At 35.4% G+C, this 27,943-nt stretch overlaps 3 protein-coding genes across 4 annotated transcripts in view; 1 reads left to right on the top strand and 2 right to left on the bottom strand.

Moving 5' to 3' along the window:
- The window catches only part of lrriq1 (leucine-rich repeats and IQ motif containing 1), a 48,002-nt gene extending 42,239 nt beyond the window's left edge, over nt 1-5,763 (bottom strand). The window contains exons 1-3 of one of the 2 annotated variants that reach the window (XM_039650411.2): nt 5,586-5,763; nt 4,532-5,035; nt 4,266-4,374 (exon numbers count right to left, since the gene is read on the bottom strand). In XM_039650411.2, coding sequence (XP_039506345.2) covers nt 4,266-4,328 — 63 coding nt within the window. In that variant the 5' untranslated portion in view covers nt 4,329-4,374; nt 4,532-5,035; nt 5,586-5,763. Of the gene's footprint in view, nt 1-4,265; nt 4,375-4,531 lie in introns of both variants that reach the window. The other variant, XM_089116391.1, reaches the window with a different exon arrangement.
- slc6a15 (solute carrier family 6 member 15) lies at nt 114-19,461 on the top strand. The gene is made up of 12 exons (XM_039650415.2): nt 114-299; nt 1,586-2,064; nt 5,758-5,915; nt 6,095-6,221; nt 6,354-6,535; nt 9,963-10,073; nt 11,582-11,823; nt 11,961-12,150; nt 13,411-13,603; nt 14,296-14,455; nt 15,341-15,503; nt 16,795-19,461. Exons 2-12 carry the CDS (start codon nt 1,758-1,760, stop codon nt 17,182-17,184), a joined length of 2,223 nt encoding a protein of 740 aa, XP_039506349.2. The 5' UTR covers nt 114-299; nt 1,586-1,757; the 3' UTR covers nt 17,185-19,461.
- On the bottom strand, nt 19,228-25,969 carry ctsd (cathepsin D). The gene is made up of 9 exons (XM_039650374.2): nt 25,785-25,969; nt 24,684-24,840; nt 23,543-23,666; nt 22,168-22,286; nt 21,879-22,078; nt 21,415-21,537; nt 20,856-21,000; nt 20,057-20,155; nt 19,228-19,771 (listed from the first exon to the last, which is right to left on the bottom strand). Exons 1-9 carry the CDS (start codon nt 25,844-25,846, stop codon nt 19,604-19,606), a joined length of 1,197 nt encoding a protein of 398 aa, XP_039506308.1. The 5' UTR covers nt 25,847-25,969; the 3' UTR covers nt 19,228-19,603.
- Between the last annotated feature and the right edge of the window lie 1,974 nt (nt 25,970-27,943).

Raw genomic sequence — 27,943 nt, 5'->3', positions numbered from 1 at the left:
AAATACACACTTTATTACAAAATTAAGTGTAGTCATATTATTTGTTCTGTTTAAAGAACGTATGTTAACAGCCTACATAAGACACGCCTATTTTGTTTTTTTCGGGGAACACAAATCATTTTCCTCCCCAATCTCGCGTGGGACGTACAACACTGATACAGTAGACAGCATCTGCGCCTCCTGCATCACATTTACATCAGATTGTATATGAGATGTCCAAACCATCGAATATAACCCGTCTTTAGGTCGAAACAGCTCTTTTCAAAACCTTAGCTCACTTCATTTTGATTCGTTTTAAGGTAAGATTGTTTTATTTGTCTGTTCGACTGTGCTTATTTGACATAGAGATGAGAGAACGGCTGCACAATCACATCCAGTGTGTATGATGAAACCTCGCACATGGGTGACAGTAAATTCAGGCGGGGGGTAAAAATGAAGTTCTTTACAAATGTATATTGTATTTCTTTAGAAAATAATAAGTGTTATTCGCATGAGCGTAATTGTCTATTTCAGTCTGTATATTTCCTAAAATAAGCGGAATTTAAATTGGATGTAGCTACACATGTTGACACAATGGCCTTTGCTAATGACAATTATTTACTTTAGCCTATTGTTGACACCCTATATGCGCATATAGACTTCATTACCTTTTTTAACGTTGCTTTTTGAATGAGCTCATTTAATTTTTTTTCAATTTTTTAAGAGATATACTGTAAATTCAATAACGAAGAGGCCAAAATGTGTTCTGCTGGAGGCTGAATTATAAAAAGGTGCAGCCTTGAAAGAAATCTGTTAATCATGAGCTTCGACCGAGAGCGGCCCAGCAGCATCATTCACATTATAGCCTACACTCGTGGTTTAGGATACAATGTACAAAACCAGAGGTTTTGATCCACAAAAGATTGATTTAATAGCGTGATTACTATTATTTTACATTTTGCTGTCTATCTATTGCAAATCCGCTCTTCAAACCTTTATTCTGGGGCGATGCGGTCACGTGATCACAGAAGGCGCGCTCATGTCTGTTTGGGTTCTTATGCAAATGAACCGACCTCGTGCTATAAAAGTGGGGCTTAAATTATTTAGATGGGAAATATGATCGTGTTACAAACGATTCGGTTGGTTTAAATGACATTTGATATCAGATGGAAGCTGACTGTGATGCGAGTCATGGTTTGCAGCCTGCTATTGAAAACACTGTGTGCTTTACGTTTGTATTTTGGCAAACTTGCTGTTACTAGAATGTTAAAATGTAATTATAGAATACTAATGTAATTTCTCTATCTATTTTTTTCCTCTAAACGCAATGCATAAACTGTCCAAACCTAATGATATTAATGGGAATTACACTGTTTGTGTGATATGCAGTCGGTGGAGAAAAATAAAGATTTGTGTGATTTGATTTGCCTGATGTCAAATAAGTTATTGCTACAAAAATATATAATTTGTAAGCCATCTTTTATTTAAGGACATTTAACATGCAAGTAAGTGTCATATTGCATCATGTTAGGGAAATTAAGCTGTCTGCATCATGTTAGGGAAATTAAGCTGTCTAGTTTCTGTTCTTTGTTTTCGTTTCTAATAGGAAGCCTGTACCGTGAAAATGAGATGATAAACATTTCATCAACCCACACTTTGCTTTCTGTTGACTAAATCCCTCTCTTTGAACTACATCTGACCTTTTGAACGAAACCTACCCTGTCGAAAAGGATTTCCTAGAATCTCTCCCTCCCCGCTACCAAAAAAGACATTTTCAAATGCCCAAAAACAGCAAAACCGTCAAGAGAGAGATTGACGATGACGATGTTACGGAATCTGTCAAAGATTTGCTCTCCAATGAAGATAGCTGTGAGGACTCTTTCAAAAAGAGCTCTCTAATGGTAGGAGATGTTCCTCAGAATAAGGAACGGGATGTTGAAGAGGGCTCAGAGGAAGAGGAAGAGGAAGAGGAGGAAAGACCCGCCTGGAGCAGCAAGCTCCAGTACATCCTCGCCCAAGTGGGCTTCTCAGTGGGCCTGGGCAACGTCTGGAGGTTCCCATATTTGTGCCAGAAAAACGGTGGTGGTAGGTTATGCATTTAAGCACAATATATATTTTTATAAGAAGAGTGTAAGTCCAATTAAATGTCTCAAAATGACATTTATCAATTTAATACATATGATATGGATATATAATCAGCATTATTTTAGAGCTTACATAGATATCCTATATTTTCCTTTTTTATTTAAATGAATATCCTATCAGTAATCCATCATAGTGAATTGCACTACCTATACTCAGTTAGGAAAGATACATTTACGCACACACGCAGGTTTGTTTTGCTGTACTTGTGAGGACATTCCATAGGCGTAATGGTTTGTATACTGTCCCAACTGTATATTCTTCCCCCCCCCACACTAACCCTACCCATCACAGAAAACTTTATGCATTTTTACATTTTTAATAAAACAGTTTAGTATGTTTTTTAAGCCATTAAGCCGTCCTCATAAATCACGTTCATATTGTAACACCAGTGTAATATCCATGTCATTATAAAAATTTCTGTCCTCATAAATCACAAAAAACAAACACACACAGACAATTGAATGAAGAATCTTTTGAGTCTGTGGACCGAGAATTGAATCTGAAACTAAACTTTTTTCTAACAATTACATAATATTTTTTTTTAATTGTGATAAATAAATTGTGGGTTCCCTCAAAATGTACATAAATGGAATTAAATAAACAATTTTTTTATAATGTTTATAACATTTTTTCACAACCGTTTTTATAATGCTTTATAATTTCAAAACTTAAACAACCTAAAGTCAGACATGTCTGACACCTCATTTGCAAGCTCTCATTATGCATTTCCTGCACATATCTGCAGGAAACACGAGTCTCGGTGCCAGAGGTCTTTCTCTGAAAATACACGCAACTAAGAAATCTCTCTTTCTTTGATATTCAGCAAGCCCACTTATCTTCCACTTAACAATAACATCGTATTGAGCAAAACCCAACACAACGGTAGATAATAGCCGCCCTCATATGACATCACACATAGGCTTATCGCCATGTTAGTTGTAGTGGGTGACTTTCTATAACCAGCATTACACAAGCTACCAAACAAGCTGGGGGAATGTTATAACATTATAGTGGCGTTATCATAATTTTTTGTCATGACTAATTTGCTAATGACTCAGCATCGTCTGTATTAAAGAGAAAAGAATCACTTCATCCGATGTTTAAAGTGAATAAAATAGCCTATTGGACAACTTACTGAAGTTCCACAACTACTGAAGTTACTATTTCCACTGGACTTGTGTGTAGGTGAGGTAAAGGAGGCAATGGACCAAAGCTCTGTGAGGCAAGGGAGGGGGATTCAAAATGTTTCTATACTTAGAATGTTTAAAACAAAATGTTTTACTACTTACACAGTTATTTTAAGTATATATCATTATATTATTTACACTACACAGTGTGGTTTTTAATGATATTTTTAGGGGGGGCAGCCCTTCCCAGAAGAGTAGAAGCTGTTGTAGCTGCAAAGGGGGGGGACCAACTCAATATTAATGTCTATGTATTTATAATGCAATGTCATTACAGTTCCCGTTGGTGTAATGGTCAGGTGTCCCAATACTTTTGTTCATATAGTGTATATCTATCATTCAAAATGAGTAGAAATAGTTGTTTGAGTGAGATTTCTATGTTCTCACAACAGCCAGGCATGGCATTGAAATGAAACGTTTTGCATGTTACAGGATAATCACAGGTTATATTACCCAACTGTGATTATACAAAGCTGTTTAATGTCAAGAGAAAGCAGATTACAGCTTCTTACCCTAGTCGCCCTGAGAGCAATGACATGCAGATAAGATTACTCATGTCTCTCTCTCTCTATGTTCTACATATGTCATTTGTAAAAGATTTCTATATCAGAAAGAAAGGCAGACGAAAAAGAAACATATGCAATAGCTAAGGAATTCTACTGTCTTACATTTTAGGTTTCATATACTGTAGTAGGAAACTATTGTTTGTATACACTTGACCAATTTTCTGTCTAACTGCCTGAGAATTTGACCACAACCCTGCCGTGTCTTACTACTTACTCCAGGTTATAATAAGTGAGTGTGACCACCCTGCTGTGCAGATCTTTAATTAGATTAAATATGCCACTGCACTGTGTGTGGGCTCCCTCTATCTTTGCCAGGGCAGAGCAACCACAACATCGCACCATCTACAGTGTGTGGCATCAATGACAGCATATTTTGTCCTCAGAAACATACCTGACATTTTGCTGCCCCAGTCTGCCAGATGTCACCTTGCGCACAGCCCATGGAGCCGTACATATTTAAACAAGCATCTCACAGCGCACCAATCTGGCCTACATTAAACCTTAAACAAAATGCAAAAACATGACAATTTTGGTGAGATTCAACTATTTTGAAGTTAATTGGGCACAACACAAGATCTAAATACCCCTATTGTTGGCTACAATAAGGCTGCTAAATAAATTGAATGATAAAACATTAAAATCAGTGGTGGAGCTCACCTTTCTCATATCCTGGGCCAGGTGCTTCAGAAATTGGATTATGCACTGTGTGACAAAGGGAATTAATGCAAAATGGCTCAAAATTGTTAATGACATTTCATGATATCCCAAAGCCTGTACTGTATAGTTACCACTTAACAAAATAGACAGGTTGAAGACCTTACAAACCAAGTTGTTATGAAATAAAATGCCGTACTTACTGTCTCATTTAATTTTTATAAATTACTCTTTAGTTTATGTTTCCAATTAGATTCATGTCTCTAAATATACCAAATGGTGGTGTGTAAAAGCATACTTATCTGTGAATATCAGTAGGTTTCTGTGTGTTAAAGCACATGACTGCAACATGTTGGAAAAGCAGCAGACCTGCAGGACTCTCAAAGCAACAGCATTGTATTGAAGTTGTTCCCTTCCCCATAAGGCACTGGGAAGGAATGTTCTATCCTGTGCCATTGGCAATGCTTGAACAGTTTTGAAATGTCAGTCTCGTCCTTTTTTGGCTCTCTGTAATGAGAGTTTATTTCAAGAGAGAAAATATTTGCAGATTATAACAGTGGGTTAACCAGTTCTTTCATTTTTGATAAAAAATGTTAGATTGTACCAGTGTTGTTTAACTAAAACTATTAAACATTGAAAAAAATGTCTTAAAATAAAGCTGAAATTGAAAAAAATGTAAATAAACTGATGAAAAAAAACATTTAAAATGTTGCCATGGAAACTAACTGAAATAAATAAGTTAAAAGTAAAATAAAAATAACTTAAAGCTAAATAATAATAAAACAAAGGAACATAACTAAATTACTTACTAAAATTAAAAATATAAAAATAAAAGCTAATTCAAAATATCAATTAATCCAAAACAATATTGGATTAGACACAAAAAAAATGACATGATTAGCATGATAAATAACCATAAATCAAGAAACATGTAACTAATAAATGAATGGATAAATAAATCGACATAAAACCTGAAAAAAAAAACTATCAATACAGCGAAAAATACACAGTAACATTAAAAACGTATTTTTTTTGATACCAAATACCAAATATTTACCTTGAAGAATGTTGGATTACAATAGGTAATTGGTTTAATTACATTTACATACAGTCACTTTTGACATGTATGCACTGTAGCTGGCATACTGTATTTCCCAAGTCGTGTGTATAACAGTGTGGAAGTTTGGTTCCAAAATAAATGGGGCCATAACCATTTGTCCTCTTTGTAGGAGCGTATCTGGTTCCCTACTTCATTCTGCTGGTGGTGATAGGAATTCCCCTCTTCTTCTTGGAGCTAGCAGTGGGCCAGCGCATCCGACGGGGGAGCATCGGGGTGTGGAACTTCATCAGTCCACGCCTGGGTGGCATCGGCTTCGCCAGCTGTTTGGTGAATATCAGTGCTTTCAAGTAGACACACGTTATTTTAAGTGCACTGTATAAAAATAACCAAAGACGGACACTGTCTTTGCAACAGGGTTGAGGTGACTAATTAAACCTTTTAAAGACTTGGGGAGATGGAGTAGAGGGCGTAGCTCATACATTTAACTTCATTCTCTCTAATTGCAGGTGTGCTTTTTTGTGGCGCTCTACTACAATGTCATCATCGGCTGGAGTCTCTTCTACTTCTCGCAGTCCTTTCAGCATCCTCTTCCTTGGCACGAGTGTCCCCTGGTCAAAAACAAAACAAATACATGTAATAAGTGAAATTATGCTTTGTATTTTTCAAAATACATTTAATACATGACATACTGTCTGTAGACAGAAACAATAGATTTTAATATACTCAATAACTTCTAAAGATTTTAAGTTTCATGTTATTGTGTAGATATCGAACCCGAGTGTGAGAAAAGTTCAGCTACTACGTTCTACTGGTATCGTGTGGCCCTGGATATCTCCAATTCCATCTCTGAGAGTGGAGGACTTAACTGGAAGATGACTTTGTGCCTGTTGGTTGCTTGGACCATGGTGTGTCTTGCTATGATGAAGGGTATCCAGTCTTCTGGAAAGGTAAGAAAAGTGTTTTGTATTTTGTTCTAAGAAAAGTCTGCCTTTAGTCACAGAATAAAGTCATCCAAGACCTCAAGGGATGTCTTAAAAGTAGCACAGAGAGAAACACTGACCCTCAGACCTCTCATGTGATCCATCCCTGCTCAACTTTATGAAACGTGATGCACCATCTATAAGGAGAAAACCAAATGTGGTTTGGTTTGGTTGGTTTCCCTTTTGACAGCTGATTTTCAAGTCATGTGGGTACTTAAGACACCCTAAAGAAGTTAAAACAACATATTGAGGGGTTTTCATTTTTTAAAGGCAACCATTATCATAGTGAATATGTAAAAAGAATACACATAATTATAGGTAAGGAATAATTGACGACGGGCTGTTGAATTATTAGAAAAATAATGCACACCCGAGGTGGTAATACCCCGGGTGTGTATTATTTTTTTAATAATTCACCGGGCTGGAGTCAATTATTCTGCAGTTACCACACCTCAAAACATTGTTCAGATGACGTATTTTAAGACATGAAGTATGTAAGGTTTTTGTCCTTAAATCACTCTTATGTGTAGGAATAATTTCTTAAAGGGTTAATTCACCCAAAAATTAAAATTCTGTCAGTATTTACTCACCCTCATGTTGTTCCAAACCTCTATGTGTTTATTTGTTCTGCTGAGCACAAAGGAAGATATTTGGGAAAATGTTTTAATCAAACAGATCTCATTCCCCATTGACTACCATAGTATGTATTTTTTTCCTACTATGGTAGTCAATGGGGAATGAGATCTGTTTGATTAAAACATTCTTCAAAATATCGTCCTTTGTGTTCAGCAGAACAAATAAACACATAGAGGTTTGGAACAACATGAGGGTGAGTAAATGCTGACAGAATTTTCTTTTTTGGGTGAACTAACCTTTTAAGCATCTAATCCTAAAACTCAGTTGCCAATTCCAAGACATCACTTTAGATTTGGTAACAAAGGCTTCAGCCACTGATAACACAAACTAATGCAGTTCTCCTGAGTCTATGCGTCTCTCAACAGTGTTTGGCAGCAGCGTCTCTAGATTTGATATTGTCCATCCGCAACTGATTGGCTCGTTGGATGGTTGTGGTTGTGGATCTCATGTGAGCGACAGGTTTTCCCGCCCACACACCATCAGAGAAAAGAGAAGAAGGGAAGTTAAAGATTAAGGGCACATGAATTAAATAATACTAATAATAATGATGTGAAGGGATAAATCATTTCGAATGAATAAATATTCCAGCAATATTAAAAAAGAGGAAATGTCCATTTTGGTTTCATGGTGACTTCAATATATTGCCAGTTAAAGAGACTGCAATCCATTCCACTGTGTAAGTGTGGCCCCTCAGTCAGTAAGGATATTATAGTATGGGATACTATATAAGCTATACGCTGAAGGGGATAAAAACAGTCTTTGAAGCCTAATCTAGGATTTACCTCACAAAAGAATACCAATCACTCATTCAACATTCCCACACAAGCGTATTTCACACCAAAAAAAAAAAAAATCCTAGTGATTTTTTTCTTCTTCTTTGTCATTTTGTGTGCACAAAAGCATGGCGGTGCTGGTTGCTATGGTTTTATGTGCACCATCCCTATTCACAAGTCTGTGGCACTGTACCCAGTAACCTTACTCAACTACAATTATTAGTGTTTGAGGATACTGTACTGTAGAATTAGAGTTGTGTCTGCAGGAAGAAGGATATATTTATTTGAAGATTCTTCGTATAACCTTTTTGATGCTTCACTTTTGGGGAACCATAAAGAAATGTCTTTTAATCTTCTAAGTTGTGGGATAGACTTTACACAATAAGACTGGTCCGCCCTTGATGAATCAGAGATGAGTCAGTATAGTCTTTTGAGCATTTATGACCATAGAGAATGTACAGTCATTCACTAATTCCATCAACAAAGGCCGTTTTGTTAACTTCAAAAAGTAATTTAAATGAATATATGACTGCACACATTTTCATGTAAGAGCATGCTGGTGCTAGTAATGCCAAGGTCATGGATTTGAATCTGCATGAACTGTTAAAATGTATAACCTCAATGCAAGGCAAGTTCCTAAAATACACATTAAAATTATGAACCAAATTAAAACATGTCCATAAAATGAATGATGTATATGCTTTGAGGATTAAGTTAATTATTTATCATTAAGTCATCAAATTATTGCTCTTGTACAATAGAAAATGATGAAATTATGTTTGGGGTGTGACTTTATGACTGTACTGAACTTTTAAAGAGAACCAACTGTTCCCGTTGCTGAAAGGTTTTGAGTCACACCAGTGTTATTGTAGTATTTTTTATAAAATCTATACAGTATTATTATATTTAATAATATATACAATGGGGATATTATTTGAGTTTTTAGTAACTTTAATACTTCAACGTAATCTTATTATATCAGCTTGATACTAAGGAAATATTTTGAATTTTAAGTTAAAATGTTTCATCTAATATTTATATATTTTTAGCTTTGTTTCAGTTTTTGAAACTATTTATAATCACTTTTGATTTAGTTTTAGTGAACAATAACAACACTCTGAGTCACATGATCTCATTGCTGGCAAATATGGAAGATATAAAACTGAACAATTCCATCTCTTCGGATGTACATGTTTAGAGCAAAGCCTTTGGTTACAACATCTTTTGACAAACCGCAATCAGTATCATCATCTAGGTTTTGTAGATTAGAAGACTATCATTGTCATGCAGGATAAGCAGTAAGACTAGGCTTTGTTCAGACAGTCAGAAAGAAATAGTTCTGACTCAAATGTGTTTAGAACGGCAAAATACCACATGAAACTCAGTTATTACAAACTAGATCAAAACCAAATCCTTATGTCAGATTTCTGGAAATATGCTTCAGTCTGATGATCGGACTGGCCATGCAGGCTGGCATTTAACAACACGCACACAAAGTGTCTGCAGCTGTGTCTCAATTCACTCATTTACAGTCACATGTTACATTAAGTCCTGCTATAGATGCCTTAACTACACCATCTGGCTTAAAGAAACCATCTATCTTCATTAACGTTCATTCAAAATTAGCTGTGTATTGTAATAAAATAATTCTTTCACTGTAATGTTTGAACAAATCCATCTGATTTCTTCAGTCGGACTGTCAGACGGACTGTCTAGGTTTGAAAACCTAACTAAAAGTCCCCCTGTAGTCAATCATTTTCCCCCTTAAAACTCACCAGTGATCACCAAAATGACATATTTCAACATAAATAAATAAATGTCATGCCTTAAAATAACTTAAATGTAACTCTTCACCCTTGCCTCATTTAGTACACGCGGTTCAATGAATATGCAAATTAGCCCCACTTCCACTTACTCACACTCAAAGGGACAGTGATTTTACATTGACATTATTTGATAATATGTTTGGTTATGTCTGACTGCAGGTGATGTACTTCAGCTCTCTGTTCCCCTATGTGGTGCTTATTTGTTTCCTGGTTCGTGCTTTCCTACTCAAAGGTTCTATAGACGGCATCATCCACATGTTCACCCCGAAGGTAAGACCATGTGAGAAGATGACACATTTCCACAATGGTTAGACCAATTTACTCGACATGCTCTGGTTCACACTGCAGCAATTAATTCAATTTATTGAGAATTACCGTAATCATCCATAACTAATTCCCATGTGTATCACTCGTCTCAGTTCGGTGAAGACCAATAGATGTATCTATGGAAACAATACCCTAGCCAGATTTCCCAGCATGCATTTGTGATGTGACTCGGCAGAAGTGAATTAAACCTTCCATCAGCACACACACTGAAATGCAGCAGACTGTCTAATTGTGCCAGCTATTTTACATAAAATCCATCCAACACAGATACAAGATGTGGTCTCATTTTCTCCTCAGTGCAAAGGGCTGTCAAAGCATCCCTTGTTGAGTTATATGTCGCTTCAGAGTCTTATCAGAGGGTGGTTTGTGTAACACAATTAAATGATAGTATGTAGCCTTCTTTTTCACACACAATGGTAATTAGTACAGAGCCATTACAATCACTGCACTGCTCAGGGGGAGGTTTGATTGTAAATTTTGCTTTATCATATAAAATCCTATATTTAAGCTTTTTTAGAGCTTAAGTGTTTACTGGAAGATTAAGTGTGATTCTATTAATATTTAAAGGGATAGTTCACCCTATTTACTCTCATGTTGTATTTTACTCCAAACCTTGCATAGATGCATTTCTTATTCTGTGGAATACACACAAAAAAAAGATGGTTGGTAACCAAACAGTTTTGGTGACTACTTATATCCATTATATGGCAAAAAAAGAATTCTCTCAAAATATTTTCTTTTATGTTCCACAAAAGAAAAAATAAGTCAGTGTTATTTTGGTATTATTTATATATTATTATAAATATATATTTTTTATTTTAATATTTTTTAGTAATATTTTTTGTTATGTGATTTTGTCACTTTTATTAGGTTTTGTTCTTTTTAAATATTACTATAAAGGTTTCATTTATTTTTTATTCAGTTTTAGTTCAGTTTTGAGCTTTTTATTTACAGTTTTTTTTTTTCCAGTTTCTAGTAATTTTAGTGCTTCAACTTAAATGTTTTTCAGGTAGTTGCTGAGGCAATATTTAACATTTTATAATTGTCATTCAATTTAAGCTGTCCATCTAAAATGCATTTATTTTTGCTTCATTTCAATTAACAAAAATGTTTAAGTTAATGATAAGTCATACAGCTTTGGAACAATACAAGTGTGAGTAAATGATGAAAGAATTTCCCTTTAAGAGTGTTACTGTGTGTGTGTGACTCAAGATAATTATTTAATATGATCATATGTTAAAATATGTGATGTAGCCCAATGTTTAAAGAAGCAATGGGTCTATATATCAGCCTGGATGTAAAAAATTAATATTTGTTAATTTCAGATTATTGGCTTTTCAGTTTAACCATGGGCAAATTGATATATTTTCTGAGGTTATTCTAAATTAAAAGCATATCACTGTGGATGATTTAGCATGTGACAAATAATAAACTACACTATCTTGTTACAGCTGGAAATCATGCTGGAGCCCAAAGTGTGGCGTGAAGCTGCCACGCAGGTCTTTTTTGCCCTGGGTCTTGGTTTCGGTGGCGTTATCGCCTTCTCCAGCTACAACAAGCGAGACAACAATTGCCACTTCGATGCTGTGCTGGTCTCCTTCATTAACTTCTTCACCTCAGTGTTGGCCACTCTAGTAGTGTTCGCTGTGCTGGGCTTCAAAGCCAACGTCATGATTGACAAATGTGTGGAAATGTAAGTTCAAAACCAATTAACCATAAGAAGCAGTTTAGTAGCAAGTTCCAAATATTATTGAAAATAAATATGCAGTCATCAAACTGCTTACAGGCCCAATGACCGGTAGTTGAATTTCTTGTTTTAATGTATCTTAGGAACACAAAGAAGATCATTGATTTCCTTGGAAAAGAGATTAATCCAAGCTTGATCCCACACCATATTAGCTTCAGTAAAGTTAGCCCAGAGGACTACCAGCAAATGACCAGCATTATCCAGGGCGTGATGGAAAACGATTACCCACGCCTAGGCTTAGACAACTGCGACATCAAAGAGGAGCTGAACAAGGTGAGGAGGAGCTTCAAGTGAACTGATACACCACGGGGAAACCTTAGAGACACACGGGGAAACCTTAGAGACAACTGATATACACAAACTTTCCATGGAATTTGACCCTGGTGGTTAGGCTCTCTCTTCAGTCGTGTTTTGAAAGTTAATACAACACTAGCGAGCACTCACTATCAAAAGTCATTTTAAAGCCCATAACCCATACTTCACAGCTATTCGAAAATCAATGATGGGGTCAATGATGAGTAGTGTTGGGGGAAATGACTTTTTAAAGTAATGTGTTACTCCCTAAAAAAGTAACTACTAAGTTACATTTTATGGAAATTAATATGTTGTTACTTATGCTTTACTTTTTCTCACCTGGGCTGGGCCTGCTTGTTTGCTTTTTTACAAAAAACGGCTAAAAAATGGTTAGCAAATGGTTAGCAGGCCCTTTATGTGGAAGCTTTTTTCCACCACAGAATAAAACATTTTAAAAGATAATTGCGATTTTTTTATCTCACATTTACGAGTTTCTCACAATTCTGACTTTTTTTTCTGAGAATAATACCTTTTTTTCACACACAAACCATTCAGCTGTGAAATATTTAATATAATTATTAAATATATATTTAAAATACATTGTAGAAAATGTTCCTTGAATATTATATCAATGTTTTCTAAAATTAAATTCATTTAAACTCCTTATTTGTAATTGACACATCAATTATTTACATATCTAAATAAAAGAAAAGGAACCTAAATAAAGGAAACTGCAGAGGAAGTACTTGAGTGGCCTTTAGTTTGAACGAGATCAAGAGGCACTGCATGATGAATCAAAAGGAAATAAATGCAGTACGTGTTGGTGTAATCAGACTTAACCACATACACACCTAAGATGAAACTTCAAGAATATGATATGAGGCTCTTTCTTTACACAGTCACATTTCCTGCTGCATCGTTTGATGTGTTTTGTTTTACCCAAATCTATTTTTGCAAGTTTCTGTTTGCTTTGATGTAAACCCTCACACTAAAACATTTTGATAATAATGCATAATTAATAATGCAGAATAAACAGGTATACATCTTGACATTAAAAATGTCAAATATATGACCACATATATTTTACTTTTTCTGAAGAAAATATAAGTTATGTTTGCCTGTGCAAAATAAGCTGCCATGATGTAAGTCAAGCCTATTCTTACACTTGTGTTTTTATTTATTTATTTATTTATGTTCATGTTTTTGAAGGCATACCTACCTTAACCTTTTCTCTCACAGGCGGTGCAGGGCACAGGCTTGGCCTTCATCGCTTTCACTGAAGCCATGACCCATTTCCCAGCCTCACCCTTTTGGTCTGTGATGTTCTTCCTTATGTTGGTCAATCTGGGACTGGGCAGCATGTTTGGCACTATCCAGGGCATCCTTACCCCCATTGTGGACACCTTCAAAGTACGGAAGGAATACCTCACAGGTCAGCCAATGCCAAACAAAAACATGACTCTGCAATATAGAGCGAAGGAAACATTTTTACTTCATAGTTTCAAGAAAATAATGGATTATCATTTGATCGGTCTCTGAAACCATGATAGATTTCATTTTTAGATGAACTATACATTCAATCACAAACAAACATTATTAATGTTGAAAAAAGTTGTCCTGCTTAATATGTTTGTGGAAATTGGGATACATTTTTTCCTTAATCTTTAAAATATTACTGTCACTTTTGATCAATTTAATGCATCCTTAATCTTTTTTGTTTGTTATTCTACTGACCCCAAACTTTACCTTTTACTTTAACATTATACTGCATGGCTTTAATTGACATTTAATCAGATTAAACCAAATTCATTTCACGTAAATGTATCCACGAAAAGGTTTCTGTTGACGGATAAGATAAAGTAACGGTAACGATTTAGGCTATGTTTAGAAAACTCGAAAGTAACTTTTCGGCCATTTCCACGTTACTTCCGCTACTCACAAATGTCAACACAATGCCCACCCAAAGGCGTAAAAAATCGAGTTACATTTATGACCATAATAACTCTTATGAGCTTTCATAAACTACTGAGAGGATAACCTCGTACCCATTTCCCACTTCCAGGTTAACTTAACGTTATCCTTTTGATTTCTAATACACATTGTTGCTCTCTGCTTTCTTTACAGTTGGTTGCTGTGTACTTGCCTTCTTTATTGGTTTAATATTTGTCCAGCGATCTGGGAACTACTTTGTGGCTATGTTTGACGATTATTCTGCAACTCTCCCCCTGCTCATTGTTGTTCTTCTGGAGAACATTGCTGTGGCCTGGGTCTACGGCACCGACAAGTATGTTACGAACTCAGCCTCTATTAGAGAGCTTACAGCGCCCTCCGGTGGCATGATGAGCGATGTATTTATATCAAGAGAATGATCAACTACATTTATTTATTAAAATTCAAGTTTGTTACGGTCTTATACTACCTTAAATTTTTTTAACTATAAGTATTTAATCATAAAATAATAGATTTCTTTCACAACCATATTAAATGTTATAAACTACTACCTTCGGTTGATTTTGATTGCAAAAAGGCCCATACACAATTTGAAAGTCTAAGATATCTGAAAAAGATTTTTTAAGATTTTTTTTTAAAATGTTTTGAGTTTAAATTATGGACATGTATTTGTGGTTTTGCTCAAAGAACATACTGTACAGACTGTACATTCTTTGTTTTTGTTTTGTTGATTTTACTATTTTTAGTAAAACTATTTAAAATATTTGAGACTACATTTTTAAAATAACTAATTGATTTAAGAGATTTAATATACTGAATACTGAGCTGTATATTGATGTGACAAGTATTTGTTGTCATCTTTATATATTTATTGAAATTCAAGTTTGTTACGGTTACAAACTAACCAATGAAAAATAAATATAGTTATAATTATTTTGTAAGTATAATTAAATTTCATACAGTAGTGGCCAAAATTTTGTTTTGTTTGTTTTTTTGTTTGGGGATTTATTTTAGTTTGATTAAAACATCAAAATATAAGGAAATATGTTATATTTTTAAATATTTTAAAAATGATGGAAGATCTAAACACTAAACTAGGTTTTATCTGACAAAATTATTTAGCAAAAAAAATGCAAACTGCAGTTAGTTTAGCAGCAACTCTAAACTAATTTGCTGTGATTGTGGCATTGATGCCTCTCTCTTCTGTGGGTCTATGCAGGTTCTTTGAGGATCTGAAGGACATGCTTGGTTTCACTCCATACCGCTTCTATTACTATATGTGGAAGTTTGTTACACCAGTTCTGCTGCTGGGTCTTCTGGCTGCAAGTCTCATTCAGCTGGGACTGTCGCCACCTAGTTACAGCGCATGGAACCAGCAACTGGTGGGTACACTTTTATACTTGAGATACAAAAATGTTTTGAACTTTTAAAAAACACTTTTTATTCAGAGAGGTAGAGATTCCATAATGATTATTTCACCTATAGGTGTTCTATTTATTCTTGATAAAGAAAAGTAAAAACTTCAAAAAATCACAAATATCTATAAACAAATAAGCATATCTTGAGCTTGTGTTGACCACAGATTCTATTTCAGGCATTTATAAAAAAAAAATTTAAAAAAATAATTAGCAGTGTCTGAAATCAAATTCTCTCTTGAGTTGGTACTAATTTTAAATAAGTACTTACTTTGCGACCATTAAAATGTATGTTCTATATAGTATGTGTGTAGTATGAATGTAATCCGGATATACTACATTCAATGTGTCATGTGATGTTGTCATCCTCTCCCGTGGCCTCATGGGAAAGTAAAGTGTCCATCGAAATTCAGAATCCCACTGGAAGTGGGTCATCTGGGTGCTGTATGACAATAGTGGTCCTGACAGAACTCTTGTCACATACAGTTTTTCACTTACTATTCAGTAGGGAAGCATGAGATTTCGGAAACAACGATTTACTTCAGAATAAATGGAATTTGTAATGCTAAAATGGCCTACAAAATAGCCGCCTTTACACATCACACAGACCATGTCAAAATCAAGTCAGTTTTATTGTCATCTAAAAATCACTTTAAAGTAGTTTTATGGGAAAGTATTTAGCATTTACAAATGTTAACAGCACAATATTACAGACATGAGGGATAATAAATATGGGAGCATAGCACCTGCATAAAATAAAATAATAATAAAAAATTTAGATTTGAATGTTTTCGGGAAAGAAAACACATGCCTACCAAGACTGCATGTGTTTGATGAAGAAAAAAAAACAATTCGATTGTGAAAAGTTATTACAATTTAAAATAACTGCTGTATTTTTTGGAGCCATTACTCCAGTCTTCAGTGTCACATGATCCTTCAGAAATCATTCTGATACTCTGCTAATTTTATAATACAATAACTACGGCAAACCTGTAACAATGATAAAGTGAATTGTGCTTCTTATTACAGTAATTGTCAGTTTTAAAAAGAAACCTTTGGGTAAAGACATTTATTTATATAGATTACATTAATCTATATAAGTTAATGCCATTGCTTTTCAGAAAAATTATCTGAAAAGAAAAGCTGTGTTTCTTTAAGCCCAGGTCCTTCTAAGGTTTTCCGATGCACAGTTTTACCACAGGATTAAAGTGGAATTATTCCTATTCCGGAATAATCCAATTGCTGTGTCTGTTCTCAGGCTCAAGAACAGACTCTCAGCTATCCGCCCTGGGGCCTGGCTGTCTGCATCTCACTGGTGGTCACCGCCATCCTCCCCGTGCCTGTGGTTTTCATCCTGCGCTGTCTGAACATCATCGACGAGAACGCAGGAGGCCTGTCCACCGTCTCCTACAAGAAGGGCCGCATTATAAAAGACACCGCTCGTAGGAGCAGAGAAGAGGATGAAGATGACGCAAGTCTTCTTAACGCAAAGTCGCCGAGCGAAGCCCCATCGCCCATGCCGGCCAACTACCGTAAGCAGAACGGCCCTGCTTCAAGTGCAGACGTCACGCTCAACGGTAGCTGCAGCACTGGATACACAATGCCGAATATCACAGACATTCCGGACATGCCCGAATCTGATTTGTGAGGACTTGTCCGGTGTCATCTGTAACTGTGAGGACCTCTTCAAGTTCCAGATCTTCAGATGTCAATCACCTGAGTATTGAGATGAACATGAATGCTAACAGACAGCAAGCTTCGAACAGCTCGCTTCCATCCACACTGGTCCAGCACATTTCTAAAGCCTGGTTACACAGACAGGGCTTAGATTAAGCCAGGATTAGGCCTTAGTTCAATTAGGACATTTAAGTAGCTTTTATAAACGCGCCCTAGACAAAAACATTACAGGTGTGCGTCTTGAGACAAAAACACTGGCACCGACATATATTTAGATATGTCAGTGCAGGTTGCTTTCAGTTAAAAAAAGATCAACAGCCTTGTCTGTGAAACCGGGTAATTGTATTATATGTGTAGCTAGCGCTAACGCACCCCTTCCCCTATCCCGACCCATTGCCCCAACTGCTTACACGCACTTACCCGACTCTAGGGTCCCTGGTTTATGCTTTGCTGTAGAATGGCTATTTGTAAAAACAGATAATGTTGCAAGGCAGGGCAGTTACTGTGCACAAAAAAAGACATTCGAAGCGGTTTAACAGCTGTTGAAAAGACTAGAATGTAAATGTATGCGTAAAACGTGGAAAACATGCAATACGTTTATTTTGGATGTAATTAAATCATTGTGTATGGATTGCATTTATACTACCTTAAAAATATGTGTGCCTAATCATGTTAATAGAATACAAGGAGAGAATGTTGTACATTTAAGGTATTCTGTAAATATATTATGAATACATGTATTCTAATATAGTTTGGAATACAGATCATGTTTTTTTGGTAAGAAGTGCTTAAAAATCCATTACGCTGACTTTTTTTTGTTGTTTGTTTGTATATTTGCTGATGTGGTATCATTGTAAGGAGTCTTGATACTCCTCCCTCTACCTGTATATGAAGAGTTCAGATGCAAAAGCCTCTAAATGCAATTGAAATTTTCTTCTTTAATGATTATTTTGATCAAATTTGTATATTTAAGTTCAGTAATTTCACTTAAATGGCAATGATAATTACCTATTAATTGTTATTTAAGTGAAATTACTGAACTTAAATATACAAGTTTGATAAAAATCATCATTAAAGAAGAAAATTTCAAATGGCATTTAGACTTTTGCATCTGAACTCTTCATATATTTTTCATGAATTTGCTCAATGACGCAGTATTTCCTTTCTCAGTATTGAGATTAAATGAAAGGATTCAGACACACTTTTGTGCTTTACTACTTTGTTGCACTTCACAACAACATGACCATTGTCAAAAGAAAGGAGTAGTTCACTTTTAAAAACTTTTTCTGATAATTTACTCACCCCCATGTCATCCAAGACGTCAATGTCATTCTTTCTTCAGTCATTTTTGATGAAAACATTCCAGGATTTTCTCCATATAATGGACTTCAATGGGAACCAAACGGTTCAAGGTCCAAAAGACAGTTTCAGAGCAAACTGTTCAAAGGGCTTTAAACGATTCCAGACAATCAATAAGGGTCTTATCTAGCGAAAAGATCACTCATTTAAAAAAAAAAAAAAGTTTAAGTTTTAGATGCTCAAATGTTCACCTTGCTCTGTTCTGTGATGCGCGTTCGTGACTCTCCTGTTCGAACTCGTTTATCAAAATGAACGAATCTTTTGTCATGACATTTGGTTCATTCAACAAACGTAATGAAGAGTTGACACTGGAAAAGATTTGTTCATTCAAATTCGAATAGGAGAGTCACGAACGCGCATCACAGAACAGAGCAAGGAGACCATTTGAGCTTATAAAATTTAAACTGTTTTTTTTTTTTTCTTTAATTGGCAATCATGGGGGGGATGAGTAAATTATCAGCAAAAGTTTTTTTAACAGTGAACTACTCCTTTAAGGATGCACCAATATTAAAATTCTGCCTGAGATATACAAGTAACATTCCAGCCATAAATTATCAACTTATAAATATTAATTTATATTATTAATCTTAAAAAAAAAAAAAAAGCAACCTTAAACCTAGGCCCTTGTTTAAATGAAAAGGTTTAACAACATAGGTGGATTTAAAACATCTTTATTGTCCATTCTGATTTGTTCTGTTAATGGAAGGTCATGTTCACCAATAAAAATCTCAAAACAGGTAGTGTTTAAAATCAATGACATAACAATAAAATAAATGTTAAAACCTGGTGTTACAATCACATAAGGATTCAAATAAGCCTCGACTAAAAAGCAATGTAATGTAAATTGTCATCTTTTTGACTTTTCCCTGAATCATTTCATCTCCACGTGCTTCTTTAAAACAAAAACATCAGAAAGCTAAGAGCAGTGCAAACATATCAATCATACCGCTACTCTGTCATTTACACAGAGATGATATTAAAAGATTCCTAGATTTCTTATTACTTTCATGACACATCTTAAGTGTTAAGGTCTACAATTGGGCGGCCTTAGCAAAGCCCACTCGGTTACTCTCTCGATCAAACACGGTGTAGTACTGCCCTATGAACACATCACCCAGAATCCAAAGTGGTCCAGCGGGGGGTGGGATATCCAGACCCATGAATCCACTCAGACAGATGTCTTTTCCACCCTGGCTTTCCTGTAAACAACACACACACAGAATTTTTAAAATGTCTTTGTCATACGCAAGAATTACTTCAGTGTTTTGCTTTCACTTGCTACTAGCTGTATGTGATTTAAAATAAACACCAGGCACATGATTTTATTACAGGCATTTTATTTTATTACACGATTTTATATTTATATATAGGCATAACTTCTTCCTCAAACAAAACCTCGTTTTCTGTTAATACTAATTCACAGTTCTGCTAAAGCAAAGTACCACATCAAAACAACAGCACTGAGGTGACAAAACAAGACTAACCTTGAGTATGTACTGTTCCCCAGTCAGAGAGTAAGTCTTTCCACCCAGGGTGAATGAGACGGTGGGGAGTGTGGGCACTTTCTTACAGTCAACCATGTACTACAGAGGAAATGGAAATTTAACAAGAGAACGTTATCAAAATGTTAAATTTTCCATCACTAAAAAAAAACCACACACCAAGCATGCATACTTTGTTAAAAATAGTCTTTTTAAAATATAAAAATATTAATTGGAAAAAAAAAAAAAAAAATCAAAAAATTTAGTTCACAAGTTTGGGGTCAGTATGGATTTGAAAGAGAAAAGCAGGGACAATTACAGAAGATTTCCATTCGAATACATTTTTTTTTTCGTTCTACTGATTAAAAAAAAATCCTTTTTCCCCCCACAAAAATAATAAGAAGCACATTGTTTTTTTAACATTGAAACTAAGAAATGTTTCCTGAGTACCAAATCAGCATATTATAATGTTTTCTGAAGGATCATGTGACCCTGAAGACTGGAGTAATGAAGAAAATCTAAATTCAGATTTTTAAAATAGAAAACAATTATTTTAAATTTGAATGATATTTCACAATATCACTATATGTTTGTATTTCAGCCTATTTGTGAAATACTCAAATAAGAGTATTCTCCTATTTGAGTATTTCACAACTCACTGACCCCAGTCTTTTTGAAAAGTAGTCTGTATTTTTATTAAGTTTAAATTAGCTAAAATAAAGTATTTTATAGTATCATAATAGATAGTTCATCAAAAAGCTTTAGTGATGTATAATAATATCAATAGTTCAAATTGCAGCACCTCTCCTTGGATCAGAGGGATTGCTCCTATAGCTTTCTGCAGGGCTTTGACTTCAGCGGCGGGGCCGGTGATCAGGGACGTCCCAGTGTCCACGATGGCTTCACATCCTCCTTTACACAGAGTCAGCCCGCCTCCAATGCTCATGCTACACACATAAACAGAGAACTGTTAACACAACATTATTGTTATAGTGATCTTCTGCATTGGTGGTTTAGTGGTGGAATCCCTCCCTGTCACATGACAGACCAGTATATTACATTTGCATGCATGCCAGTTTTAATATTTTATGATAAAGGGAAGAAATTACCATATTTAAAGCTCTATCTATAAACTAGAAAAAAAGACTACTTAACAGTGTACAGTTTGTGCACACAGAGCAATGTATGATAGAAAGGCTTAAACAGCTACAATTGATTGACAGTTTGCAATGTGATACCATCTTGCCTAATAATAAACCATTTCCCAACTCTTGATTTCTAAACATAGATTTGTATAATAAATCAACAACTATATATGTTTAGACGACCACTGCATTACACAGAAGCCAAAAACCTCTCACCCATCCATGTGAATCTGCCAATAGGCTTGTCTGCTGATGTCCACATAGTTAAAGTCTCCAGTGTAATATTTGGAGTCTGTGCCTCCAAGGAGCAGCTCACCACCAGGTTGGGTGTCAGGGTTTCTGTCGCACAAATAAAACGGAGACATCAAAATCAGGCCCAAATGATTAAAATGCATTTAATATTTGTTTATGACAGACTGACATGTAACATTTTACATTTATTCATTTAGATGACATTTTTATCCAAAGCGACTTACAATTGCTATATAATCGCCTCTGGAGCAACTCGGGTTAAGTGTCTTGCTCAGGGACACATTGGTGTCTCACAGTGAATTCAAACCCAGGTCTCTCACACCAAAGGCATGCGTCGTATCCACTGCGCCATCACCACCCCATATAACTATTTGCTTATTTTAAAAATATCTGGAATGAACCGGGATGGCCTAAATAAATTCATTTACCTGTTTAGGTAGAAAGAGAAAATATTTTTCTCCACTTTCTTTTGGCTCATCATCATGTCAAACACAGGAGGAACCCCATCTACGGAAATGCGAGGGTAGGCCATGCCGAGAATACCATCGAACTTGGCTGCGATGAAGGCCACTCCAGGCTGCTTGATAGCCTCGCCAAATATTTGCTTCTCAACTGCAATATCCCCAACCTGAAAGAGAAGTTACAGATGGGTTTCTTTCTTCATTTCTGGGGACAAAAAAAAAAATATGTTCAGACTTTTTACTTGTTGATTCCTACCGTGCATGTGTCCTGGCTGAGATACCCAGACAAGCTTCCGGATCCATACTGGATGGCAAATTCAGTCCCGTTCTTCACATAGGTGCTTGACTTGGCCCCGTTGTACTTGTGATGAAGCACTACAGGATAAAAAAAAAAAAAAAAAAAAATACTGAAATTGCAATAGTCTTCTACTCTATTGTGACATATCCGAGTGAAATGGCTTCTCGAACAAGAAAAACAGTAGGGAAGGATTTGATTTTATTATTGATTGGCTCGTTGGATGGATGTCGTTTGCTAGAGAGTGCAACAGTGGGATTCCAGAAGTAAAAACTCTACTCGTTTTCTCCATAGGAAAGTTGAGTTTTAACAATAACCAAACCTTTAAACACAGCCTTACTGTGAGCTAAGAGGTTGTTCATCGATAGCACTTTCTTCTGTTGAAGCCGTCAGCCTCATTATTTCAACGTAAAATAATTGTACAACAGTGGAATTCGTGGTTTAAAAACTACATTACCCATGGTGCTGGTTGGAAAATTCCACCAATCAGATGCTAATGACAATCGAGTCGGTCTCCAAACGCTCTTCAAAATACTTAGGCTAAATGTTTGCATATTTATGCATATTTTGCAATAAACTTAATGTATTGTCTATAATCAACATTTTTCAATAAATAGTTTTATAAACCCTGAAATAAGTTTTTATAATCTGCCAACCCCCAAAAAACAAGCATTTAAGGACACAAAAGTGGATACAGGCAATTGAAATAGAGCACAAGGTGTCATATTGCTCTGAGAACTACGTCCACTGGAAGGGAACGTAATCGGCGACAGGGACAGCTTAGTTTACAGAAATATAATATATAAAACTTTGGATATTTTACGTGTGCACTGCTGAAGTATGCACTGCTTTTGTCACTGGTAACTGTATTTATTTAGTGCATACTGAGTGTCAGGATCCCACAATTTAGCAATTCGTTCCAGCCTGGATCCACTTTTGTGTCCTTAAATGCTCATTTTCGGGGGGGTCGACAGCTTATAAAAACGTATTTCTGGCTTTTTAGCTTGTTTGCTGTACACCTAGTCACATAACAGCTTTTAGACATAGTTTTGTGTTTTGTTATCAAGTCAGAAATGACAAGGATGCAGCTTTTCTCAATGCAAAGTCAATGGAGATGGCTGGAACTCTAAAAAGTTCTTGTTATTACAGGAATAAACTTGCTACCACAAAAAAAAAATGTCGCTGACAAGTGACAAGCTTGAGCAACATTTGGCCACAGTGAAATAACTTATTGTTTCTTGAAGACTTCGTCTAGATTTATTGTTAGTAATTTAAGGACAACACTGATATGACAATATTGTTAGAGATAAAAATACAAGGCTCCGCATGGACTTACAGCAGGCGATGTCAGTCAGGGAACAGTGGACCGAGGGCACCCACAGGTTGGAGGACCCTGTGTCAAACACTACAGTGAAGGTCTGGACAGGAGTGCCAAGGCCGATCTCTCCATAATACTGAGCCTGTAAACAAAACAAACAAAAAAAAAATCACTCAAAATTCAGCTCCACAACAGTCTGTAAAACTAAAAAAAAGATACAATTTGTTTACAATTACGAGTTACTCCCGAAAAAAAAAACCCCAGAAACTTAGGCATGCATATATTGTTTCAGTTCCACTGTGAATTGAAAATCTCAGAATTTAATAAGAAAAATGCAATAAATGGTGACAATAAATGTACATTTTTAATTGTTACTGATTAACTGAATTGCGACCCAATCTGGCAATCTTACATAGCATGGACAAAAAAAAAAAAAAAAGAAAACATTTTAGGACAAAACTTTTTTTTTTAAATCATAATTTCCCATGTCTCACTCAAAAACTAATCTTTTAACCCTTAAGATCTTGCATCAATTACTTTAGCCTGTTTCAGCAATAATATCAGCTGTTCATTGCCAAAGAGGATTGTTGTGGCCTACTGTGGTAAAGGCATTGTAACAAAAAGCATGACAAACTCATGATCAGTTGTCAATCACACCATCATGCTGTCCATTACAGCTTATGACAGGAAACAGACTAGCACATTTTGGTAAATAAAGATGACAGAACAAGTTTCAAGTTCACTTTTTCCTACTGTTAGTCACGTTCCACCATGGCGACATAGTGGTATTTACAAATCATATGATACGACTCTGCAAAAGAACTGTAATGGCTCGTTTCCACCGAGCGGTGCCAGTACAATTCAGGACGGTAAACCGTGATCCGGCTTGCGTTTCCACCACCAACAGTACTCTTACTCTTACTTATTTAGTTAAACTATAACAACTGCTCATCCTTTAGTATTTGCTACTTCCTGGATGTACAGCTTTGTGCACCTCTGCCGTTAAAACGAGACATTCACATGCCTCTGACGTCAAATTAATTCATTAGTGACATTCCGAAAAAACAACAGATGTTACAAATTGAGATGTTTGGTAAATTGTTTTTTTAGTAAACACAGTTATCCTACACAGGAAATGATGTAAACAAGCAATACTCACATCCAGGTAGTTCTTAAGAGTTTCTGGAGTAGGACCATTACTAGCTGGGAAGCCCAGGTTGTATTTCAGGGGCACAGAACCAGCCACAAGCTCCTCCACAGCTCTGCCGGAGTCACTCATTGTCCGTCTGATGGAACGGAACTTCTTTAGAGGAATCCTGGAGAGAAACAGACACATTTTGGATTTACTAAACTGCACTCGGTTATCTTGCAGTCATAATCACATCACCTGCAGCAAACTACAAACATTCTCATGCTAAACGGCTCAAGTCAAGGCTCATTTCTGCCCACTTTATCATGATGAACACAAGTTAGAACTTTTAAGTTGGACAAGAACCTTACCAATGGCTCACTATACATACAATTAACCAAGTTAAATAAGTACATTAAAAATGAATTAGTTGCATAAGTTAAGGCAAACAAATATCATTTTCACTTTGAATGTGTACAGCAATATGTGATGCAGTAAAAGCAGCAGTGTTTTGGACTTTGATAAGGCAGTGAGTCAAACTGAACCTCAGTATGTGTCGCAGACAGATAAATTGGGTCAATTTATAACATTTAAGTCAAATACAAGAACAAAAACAAAGTCATTTCACCAAAACTAAAACAAATTCATTGATGACCACGTAGTATAAACATTATTCACGTGTTTTTGAGTCATTTGTGTGCGATTCGTCCGCTTCAGTGCATTATACGGGATTACTAAAGGTTTGAACTTTAAAGGGCCCTTCATAATGATCTATAAACAGCTCCTAGTTTCTGCTGAATCACAAACGACCAGCTTCGTTGTCTAGTGGGAGACCCGTAACGACCCCTGGGTCTTTGTGATCGTTTTCACAAAGGACGGCTTAAAACCTGATGAGCACCCTGCCTAGACAGCATTTTCACACGTTCAAAATTATATAGAGGCACTAACGTTACTTACGTCTTAAGAGGCAACTATAATCTTTTTAATTAACGTAACTGGTTAAAATATTATTAAAACAAACTAGTAAGTGCAAGTGAACGAACTACAAATATCACACTCGATGTTTACAAGGCACACTGAACGCTAATGATCGGATATGTTGTGTTTGTTAAGTTTGTTTGGCCTTATTACCGAACAATCGCGTCGGACGTCCACAGAAAGGCAGCAGCTAGCAGCACACAGGCGAGTCTCATGTTGGCGAGTCCTCGAGATCTGTTAACGCATCCGAGGAGTAGGCTATCTGTGTGTTGTTGTGTGATCTGATATAAGACAAACGGCTGCAGTCAGCTGACGTGATGGTACTGCCGAGCAACTTTTGCTCACCGTCATGTGATGATGCGTTGAAGAACATCAAGGCTGCGCTTGATTCTGCGCAAATAGAATTGGAATAAAGGCACTGAGAAAGTTGATTATTTGACAAGGACGTAAGAAGATTAAACTGCTGGTGATTAATCTGTCGTCTCTTTGATCGGAATGAATGAATCAATTAAATAATTAATAATAATTTGATTTAAGGAATTAAATTAATCACATTTTAATTTGGTCGAATATGTTAAATATATTTATATATAAATATAGCATAACATAGCATATGTAAATATAGCATAAGTGAACACACCCATGCTAGTGTTTACTAAAAAATAAAAATAAAAATCTTTTGTAAATTGATCTTAATGCCTTAATAAAAAAAAGCGGTATTAAAATAATGTATCGTAGATAAATAAATGTTCTTCCTTAAAGGTATACATAGTATACGGAGGATCTTTCCGAATTTTAGAGAAGACCCGCCCTCTCCAATTTTTAAAAATTTTATGCAAAGGTTTTAAGGTTAGCTGTTGTTTTATGAATTGCAACACTTGCTACCTGTGAAACCTAAGCCCATTTCCAGTACTTTTTAACCTAAATTAATTTGTTAAAGACTACTTTTCTTTTCTTTTACTAAAATTGACTAAAACTTGACTAAAACAAATGTTATCTTATTGTAGGCTATTGATGCTATTTTGTATGCTAGTCATGTTTTCTTTTTATTATGTAGCCTACAGTTTCATTATTTCATTGAACTTCATTTTAAAACATGTTAGTAAATAAACCTCTTTAACCCTCTGGGCTTCTTCGTAAATGGGTTACACTTAGCTTCCTCCAGGTCAAAAACGGACGAAGCCTTAAAATTTTACTTTTCTTCTTCCCAGGATAACCATTCAAATATATTTTTGTTCTATAATATTTTATGATTATTATTTAGAATTTTTAGAATTTTTTATGATACTTTGCATTAATTATATAATTTTTATGAGCTATTTTTTCCATTAGAATTATTATACATATTTTTATTTTATATATTTTTTTTTTTTTTTTTTCAATAAATACAACATTTCACATCAAAATAGAGTGTCGGCTAATAAAAATAATAATAATTCAAGTAGAAGAGCGCCACTTAGTGGCTTTAAAAAATAGTTACATGTGTGCAATGTCCTGTACAGCCTGTAGGCTGCCTATAGCTTCCTATTCAAATACATAGAAAGGCTTTTTGATTATTTTTGTTGGTTTAGACATGATTTCTCATGTCTGTGTGCGTGTGTGTGTGAGTGCGCATTTGAGCAAGATTTTTTTCTCATTTATTGATTTTATTTTTCATATTCTACAAATTTGCTGGTGCAGTCTTGCCAGTTTATCTGTGTGTGTAGGGGGGTCTTATTTGCACTCTTGATGTTCTAGAGTGTCACCCCTTCATTGCTGTACACTTTTTTTCTGCACAGTTGCTGATCTGTAGCTTGTACCACCAAAAGTTTCTCTGAGTTTTCCTATTTTTTCGTATTTCCCATTCATTTCCTATGTCGGTCATTTTTGACCGGGAGGAAGCTAAGTGTGACTTTTTTTTTACGACCCTTTAACAAATCAGAATCATCTCCTTGATTTTTTGTGTGTTCATATAGGTAATACAACAAAAGTCACCAAGTTTCAGCCCGATCCGATCAAGCAAAAAAAAAATAAACATTTCAAAACGTAACAGTTTTCGGTCATTTTTGACCGAAGAAGCCCAGAGGGTTAAATATATCAATGTATTGTTCAATTCCATTATTAAAATATTATTATTATTAAAACATGAGTTAAATAAATATTTTAAATGTCTATTCATTTTTAATTTTCCCATTTAAAAGAAATTTATTGACATCGTATAATTCAAGCATTGTATCCTAATGCTTGAATTATTATATTAATAAAACTCAATTAAATTTTAAAAATAAAATCTTTTACATTTTTTTTTCAACTGCTGGCTACACACACAGGAT

The sequence above is a fragment of the Pimephales promelas genome, chromosome 10, assembly GCF_988280905.1.
Source record: "Pimephales promelas chromosome 10, fPimPro1.hap1.1, whole genome shotgun sequence".
Taxonomy (NCBI): Eukaryota; Metazoa; Chordata; class Actinopteri; order Cypriniformes; family Leuciscidae; genus Pimephales; species Pimephales promelas.
The sequence above is the reverse complement of the archived record's forward strand: the minus strand, read 5'-3'. Positions and strand labels throughout refer to the sequence as shown.

Coding starts and splice junctions, on each gene's coding strand:
- slc6a15 (XM_039650415.2), top strand. CDS start 1,758: ATGCCCAAAAACAGCAAAACCGTCAAGAGAGAGATTGACGATGACGAT. Junction 6,536..9,962: donor GTATCCAGTCTTCTGGAAAG/GTAAGAAAAGTG, acceptor GTCTGACTGCAG/GTGATGTACTTCAGCTCTCT. Junction 15,504..16,794: donor GCGCATGGAACCAGCAACTG/GTGGGTACACTT, acceptor GTCTGTTCTCAG/GCTCAAGAACAGACTCTCAG.
- ctsd (XM_039650374.2), bottom strand. CDS start 25,846: ATGAGACTCGCCTGTGTGCTGCTAGCTGCTGCCTTTCTGTGGACGTCC. Junction 24,841..25,784: donor ACGTCCGACGCGATTGTTCG/GTAATAAGGCCA, acceptor GTTTCTCTCCAG/GATTCCTCTAAAGAAGTTCC. Junction 22,287..23,542: donor CCTGACTGACATCGCCTGCT/GTAAGTCCATGC, acceptor TTTATCCTGTAG/TGCTTCATCACAAGTACAAC.